Below are 7500 nucleotides of genomic sequence, written 5' to 3' on the forward strand. Positions count from 1 at the left end.
CGACTCGTTTTTTTGTTTTTCATTTTCAAAACCAGAATGAAAAACGGATAACGTTTTGTTTTTCCATTTCCCGATTTTGTGCTCAAATGAAAAATGGAAAAAAAAAACGGATAACAACCGTTTCATCCGATTTTGCTATTTTCAATATAGTAAGTTGTCTGACCCGGAAGTAGTCGTAACTATGGAAAAAATGAACAAACGGAATCATGGCCGGACTGGAGGAATATTTTGCTATAATTAAGCAGCTGTTTATCTTGTTCATTCAGAAAAATAGAGCCGAATTTATTTTTTTTATATGAATGCAATACGCTTCCGAATCAAACAGCTGCTTAAGTATAGCAAAATATTCCTCCAGTCCGGCCATGATTCCGTTTGTTTATTTTTTTCCATAGTTACGACTACTTCCGGGTCAGACAAATTAACTATGTTGAAAATAGCAAAATTGGATTAAATGGTCGTTATCCGTTTTTTCCATTTTTCATGTGAGCACAAAATCGGGAAATGTAAAAACAAACCGTTATCCATTTTTCATTCTGGTTTTGAAAATGAAAAACAAAAAAAATAATTTTTTGTTTTTTGGTTTTAAATTGAAAAACAAATGAATGAATGATACACGGATTCTTCCTGTACACTCTGGATCTGACCTTATCCTGCATTTGGATCATTGGTTCTGTATGTTGTCCTCTCCTCTGTGCAGCTTCATGCTGACGTTGAACCGCTGCTTCCCCCTCTTCACGGTGCTGGCCTGGGTCTACTCTGTGTCCATGATTGTCAAAAGTATAGTTCTGGAGAAGGAGCTCCGTCTGAAGGAGACTCTGAAGGCCATGGGAGTCACCAACGGGGTCATCTGGTCCACGTGGTTTATCGACAGCTTCATGATGATGGGCGTGAGCACGGCGCTGCTGACCGTCATGATCATGGTGAGGAGCAATCAGCCACGGAAAACCCACTGATATCTGCAAAAAGTGGTGTAATGACAGTAAAGCCTATTCTATTCTATTCTATTCTATTCTATTCTATTCTATTCTATTCTATTCTATTCTATTCTATTCTATTCTATTCTGTGTCTGTTCTATTCTATTGTATTCTATTCTATTCTATTCTATTCTATTCTGTGTCTATTCTATTCTATTCTGTTCTATTCTATTCTATTCTGTGTCTGTTCAATTCTATTCTATTCTATTCTGTGTCTATTCTATTCTATTCTATTCTATTCTATTCTATTCTATTCTATTCTATTCTATTCTATTCTATTCTGTGTCTATTCTGTTCTATTCTATTCTATTCTATTCTATTCTATTCTATTCTATTCTATTCTGTGTCTATTCTATTCTGTTCTGTTCTATTCTATTCTATTCTATAAATTTTCTATAGATTTATAGAATTCTATTCTAGAATAGAATAGAATAGGATTCTATTCTATTCTATTCTGTGTCTGTTCTATTCTATTCTGTTCTATTCTATTCTATTCTGTGTCTATTCTATTCTATTCTATTCTATTCTATTCTATTCTATTCTATTCTATAGATTTTCTATAGATTTATAGAATTCTATTCTATTCTAGAATAGAATAGAATAGAATTCTAATTCTATTCTATTCTATTCTATTCTATTCTATTCTATAGATTTTCTATAGATTTATAGAATTCTATTCTAGAATAGAATAGAATTCTATTCTATTCTATTCTATTCTATTCTATTCTATTCTATTCTATTCTATTCTATTCTATTCTATTCTATTCTATTCTTTTACATTACATTACATTACATTAATTACTAGTTGAGTTAATTGTCTTTTCACAGTCCAGTTCTTATCATAAACACCTCATGTACCTTTGACACTAACAGGTTTTTAATGATTAATTCACTGTTTCTGCTCATATGAAGGTCTTCAAATATCCAGGTATCACTCACTTTTATTACGGACCATTAATAGATCTTCCATGTGAGTGTTAACTTCATGATCGCACACCTGTAAATGATTAACGACAGAAGTAGGAATACCGTGACATCATGGGAATGATAGGAATCACTTTACAGGAATGAACTTGTCAATGTTTAACAACTGTATCTTTAGAACCCAGAGGAAGGAGCTGAGTCCATACAGCAGACTGTTGTGCCCTCTAGTGGACACTTTATGTCAAAAAAAGGCTTTTAGAATAGACTGACCTACAAATACTATTCAATACTTTATTGTCATTGTATTAAAAAAAAGAGACAGGGATTCAAGCATCTTTCCAGCAGCAAAATGAATGCAAAAAATAATATAAAAATAAAGCCAAAAATAATAAAGGAAAAAAAAGTACTTTAAATTCTGTTTTTATGAGCCTTTATTTCACTGCAGACGTAAAACAATAAGCATATATGTATTATTAGTGGAATTTGTTATATCTTTCAATTCAATTATCTTTATATCTTTTTTATCTGCATTTATGCTCATTTAGCCTTTTTTGCCTGTTGCTGCTAACTGGAGTGGACTTCTCCAAAACTTAATTTCAATAAAGATCTGTCTATTTAATTGGGGAAAGATGTATATAACGAGAATATGGTGTTTCTTGCTGATGTAGTGGTAGAAAAAAGTGTAAATGCCTACACATTTATGGATTTAGAGTCCAACTAAAAGAGTGCTGGTATCAGTTGGTGTCTGTTTTCCATCTGCAAACAATTTTTCAAGAAACTTCTCCAAAATCAGCCACAATCAATTCAGATTCATAGCAGAGGTTCATTAGAGTACAGTCTACTAAGTTTACTGAGAAAATTTTTTTTTATGAATTTTTGAAATTTAAAAAAATCCCCATTGGTTTATAATGGGACGCATTTCTGTAAAAATGCTAAAACTTGAAAACAGTTGAAGATATTGATATAATTACTACTGACAATAGATAGGAAGTCACATATGGGCTTTCATTTGGTGCCATGACCTTTGACCTTGAGTGATCTTGAAAGGTCAAACTCAAGGTCATCTGTGTCCAGATTTCTGGAACTGTCTTCTCCAAAACTGTCAGCCCCAATCAATTCAACTTCATATCAGAGGTTCATTAGGGGTACGGTCTACCAAGTTTGCTCAAAGAATTGAGAAATATTGATTTTTAAATTTTTTATGAATTTTTGAAATGTGAAAAATCCCCATTGTTACCTCTGCCAGGAGGTATTATGATCACTTTGCTTTGTGTGTTTGTTTGTTTGTTTGTTTGTTTGTTTGTTAGCAAGATAACTCAAAAAGTTTTTGGACGGATTTTCATGAAATTTTCAGGAAATGTTGATACTGGCACAAGGAAGAAATGATTAAAATTTGGTGGTGACTGGGTGGGGGGGGGGGCAGATCTGTCTTGTTGGAGGCCTGCACTCTCCGAGTGCTTTTCTTGGTTTATAATGGGATACATTTCTATAGAAGTGCTTTGACTTGAAAAGAGTTGCAGATATTGACATAATTACTATTGGTAATACATAGGAAGTCACATATGGGCTTTCATTTGATGCCATGACCTTTGACCTTGAGTAACCTTTAAAGGTCAAACCCAAGGTCATCTATGTCCAGATTTCTAGAACCGTCTTCTCCAAAACTGTCAGTCAGAATCAGTTCAACTTCATAGCAGAGGTTCCTCGGGGTAAAGTCTACCAAGTATGTTCAAAGAATTGACAAATATTGATTTTTGAATTTTTCATGCATTTTTGAAATTTAAAAAATCCACATTGGTTTATAATGGGACACATTTCAAAGTGCTTTGACTTGAAAAGAGTTGCAGATATTGACATAATTACTATTGGTAATACATAGGAAGTCACATATGGCCTTTCATTTGGTGCCATGACCTTTGACCTTGAGTGACCTTAACAGGTCAAACAAATGCCAATTAATATCTTTAAATATTCTGTTGGTCCTATGTTTATTGTAAATTACTGGTTTTATTCCATGACACGTTTACATTTAGCAGTAAGTGCATTTGTAACTCCACCTCTGTCATTCTGCTGTTCAGATCAGCTGTTGCAGATCCACAGGATGTGTTTTCCTCTCAGACCTTCTGCTGTACTTAAACTGTGCTGCTCGTGCACTTTTCCTGAACTCTTTGGTTCAGATTCAGCTCACTAGGGTTCAGATCTAGTAACTGATCCACCACGGAGAGTGTTCCAGACCTTAGGAAGGTGTTTTATTTTCTGAAACTCTGCTGTGGATGTCAGCTGACCTGGGTCTCCTATGCACAGGTCTGTTGTTTTATTCACTGCTGCTGGGATCTGGTTTTTAAGGAGGACAGGCCAATGTCCAGATTACAGCAGATATACCTTTAAAGAGAGAGAGAAAAAAAAAGTCTTGTCTTTTGTATATGCAGACCTATAAACACACTTTTATTTTCATGCTGTGCTAGTACTGTAGATAGGTGTGGAATTTTTCACTGTCATTCTGGAATAGGAGAGGAGGCTGCAATGGTGTAAGAGGAAGAGTGTGGTAGGATTAAAGTGACAGCACATAAAAAGATGAGTGTCCATGATGTTTAGGGTGATTTTAAGTGATTATGACAGTGGAAGGAAGAAAAATAGACAATTCTGCAACTGCACAATGGAACTACTCAAACATAGCTTCCTCTTTTTTTTAATCTTATCTAAATTGAAACTATTCATTTTCTCTATAGAGCAACAGCCTAAAGGGTAATTTATGGTGTTTGTAGTGTTTTATTTCCTATGAATACATGTGTGATCAATACAAACATATTCACTCTTATATTTTAGGGAAAAACTGATGGTTACAGTAAAAGTAAAGTGTCTTTATTAAAGGTCATCCCTGATGTTCTTTCTTTCTTTCTTTCTTTCTTTCTTTCTTTCTTTCTTTCTTTCTTTCTTTCTTTCTTTCTTTCTTCTCTTTTCTTTCTGTCTCTTTCTTTCTTTCTTCTTTCTTTCTTTCTTTCTTTCTTCTTTCTTTCTTCCTTCCTTCCTCTCTTTCTTTCTTTCTTTCTTTCTTTGGGTTACCTCGGGTTCACTTCTCCTAAACATCCTAGTAAGTCTTGGTGTCTCTCTCTGTCTCATCTCTCTCTCTTGTCTGTTCATTCTCTGTATTTCTCTTGGACTTGCAGCTTGGGCGGGTGTTGAACTACAGTAACCCCGTCATCCTCTTCCTGTTTCTGCTCTCCTTCACCACGGCGACCATCATGCAATGCTTCCTCATCAGCGTCTTCTTCAACCACGCCAACCTGGCGGCGGCCTGCTCCGGCATCATTTACTTCAGCCTGTACCTGCCTCACATCTTCTGCTTCGCCTGGCAGGACCGCATCACCAAGGACATGAAGATCCTGGTGGTGGGTGGCCCACATCCACATGTCCCATATCCCATGTCCCATGTCCCACATTCCATGTCCCATGTCCCACGTTCCATGTCCCACATCCCGTGTCTCACATCTCATATCCCACATCCTGTGTCCCAAGTCTCGCATCCCATGTCCCACATCCTGTGTCCCACATCCTGTGTCCCACATCCTGTGTCCCACATTCCATGTTCCACATTCCATGTCCCATGTCTCACATCCCATGTCCCACATCCCATGTCTCACATTCCACGTCCCACATCCTGTGTCCCACATTCCATGTCCCTCATCCTGTGTCCCACATCCCGTGTCTCACATCTCATATCCCACATTCCATGTCCCAAGTCTTGCATCCCATGTCCCATATCCCATGTCTCACATTCCATGTCCCACATTCCGTGTCCACATCCTATGTCCCACATTCCATGTCCCACATCCTGTGTCCCACATTCCATGTCCCACATCCCATGTCCCACATTCCATGTCCCAAGTCTCACATCCCATGTCCCACATCCTATGTCCCATGTCTCACATCCCACATCCCATGTCTCATATCTCATGTCCCACATCCCACATTCCATGTCCCACATCCCATGTCCCATGTCTCACATCCCACATCCCATGTCTCACATCTCATGTCCCACATCCCATGTCTTACATCCCACATCTCATGTCCCACATTCCATGTCCCACATCCTGTGCCTCACATTCCATGTCCCACATCTTATGTCCCACATTCCATGTCCCAAGTCTCGCATTCCATGTCTTACATCCCACATCTCATGTCCCACATCCGATGTCCCACATTCCATGTCCCATGTCCCACATCCTGTGTCCCATGTCCCATGTCTCATTGCCCATGTCTCACATCTCATGTCCCACATCCCATATTCCATGTCCTACGTCCCATGTCCCACATCTCATGTCCCACATCCCATATTCCATGTCCTACGTCCCATGTCCCACATCTCATTCCCCATGTCCCATGTCCCACTTGGATGTATCCAGTGGTGGAATGTAACAAAGTATTTGTATGTCATAACTGTGCTTAAGTACATTTTTGCGTATCGGTACTTTACTGAAGTAAAAATAATAATGCATACTTTTGAGTTTGCTCATTTAAATTTTGCGGCAAATATCTGTACTTTCTACTCCACTACATTTGTACAATTTATGCCGTTACTCGTTCCATTTCATGAACACAGTTTCTGTTGTGTAGCTGATTTTGGTTTTGTGCGTCTGAAAAATGCTGCACTTTTACTGCTCTTTTTTGCAAGTAAATAAATGATTTAAAGATCTCTCATGTCTTAATTAGTTTAACTTAATGGTAAATTAGTGGGTAATACTTCTACTTTTACTTGAGTGTATATTTTGCAGGATATTTGTACTTTGACTTCAGTACTCAGCTTCAGTCCTTCCTCCAGGTTCAGTAAATGTCCCTGTGGTTGACGGTCTGCGTCTCTGTTCCTCAGAGTCTACTGTCCCAGGTGGCGTTCGGCTTCGGGACCGAGTACCTGTCCCGGTACGAGGAGCAGGGTCTGGGTCTGCAGTGGGACAACATCCAGACCAGTCCTCTGGAGGGGGACGAGTTCTCCTTCCTCACCTCCATATGCATGATGGGAGTGGACACTGTGCTGTACGCCGTGTTGGCCTGGTACCTGGACAATGTCTTCCCTGGTCAGTCCATTCAATCCCACTGACTTTTATTTATTTATTTTTTCTTTTCTTTTCCTTTCTTTTAATAATTTTTTCCTTTATTGTATTGTTTTTTTTTTTGTTTTCATTCCCCTTTATTTTATTATTTTTTTTACCTTATTATTTTACCTTATTATAATAGTTTTTATACCTTTTTCATTACTTTTATTTTTTGTCTTTTATTTCCCTCTATTTCACTGTTTTTATTGCATTTTACTTGTTATTTTAAACTTCCTTTCATTTTGAGATATTTTATTTTCATTCAGTCATTTATTTAGTCGTCATTGTTTTATTGCTTTAATTTGTGACGTGATGCCATCTCTTCATTTGTTTTCATTCATCAAAGTCTCTGTATTTTTCTTTATATTATTTTGACTTCCTCACATCCTAGTTTTATATCATCTGCTGTCTGTAATAGATCTTTTTTTCTCTTATTTTTAACTTCATCATCTCTTCGACAGGTTTAATGTTTCTATTGTCACTTTACTCTTTGAGTTTCCGGTTTTTCTGT

General features: G+C 37.2%; 1 protein-coding gene across 1 annotated transcript in view; it reads left to right on the forward strand.

Annotated features, from left to right (window-relative positions):
• Positions 1-7500, forward strand: part of abca4a (ATP-binding cassette, sub-family A (ABC1), member 4a) — a 129295-nt gene that overhangs the window by 53683 nt on the left and 68112 nt on the right. The window contains 3 exon segments of the mRNA XM_030123010.1: positions 698-920; positions 5067-5288; positions 6767-6971. Of these exon segments, the coding sequence (XP_029978870.1) occupies positions 698-920; positions 5067-5288; positions 6767-6971 (650 nt within the window).

The sequence above is a fragment of the Sphaeramia orbicularis genome, chromosome 20 (genome assembly GCF_902148855.1).
Source record: "Sphaeramia orbicularis chromosome 20, fSphaOr1.1, whole genome shotgun sequence".
In the NCBI taxonomy this organism is placed as follows: Eukaryota; Metazoa; Chordata; class Actinopteri; order Kurtiformes; family Apogonidae; genus Sphaeramia; species Sphaeramia orbicularis.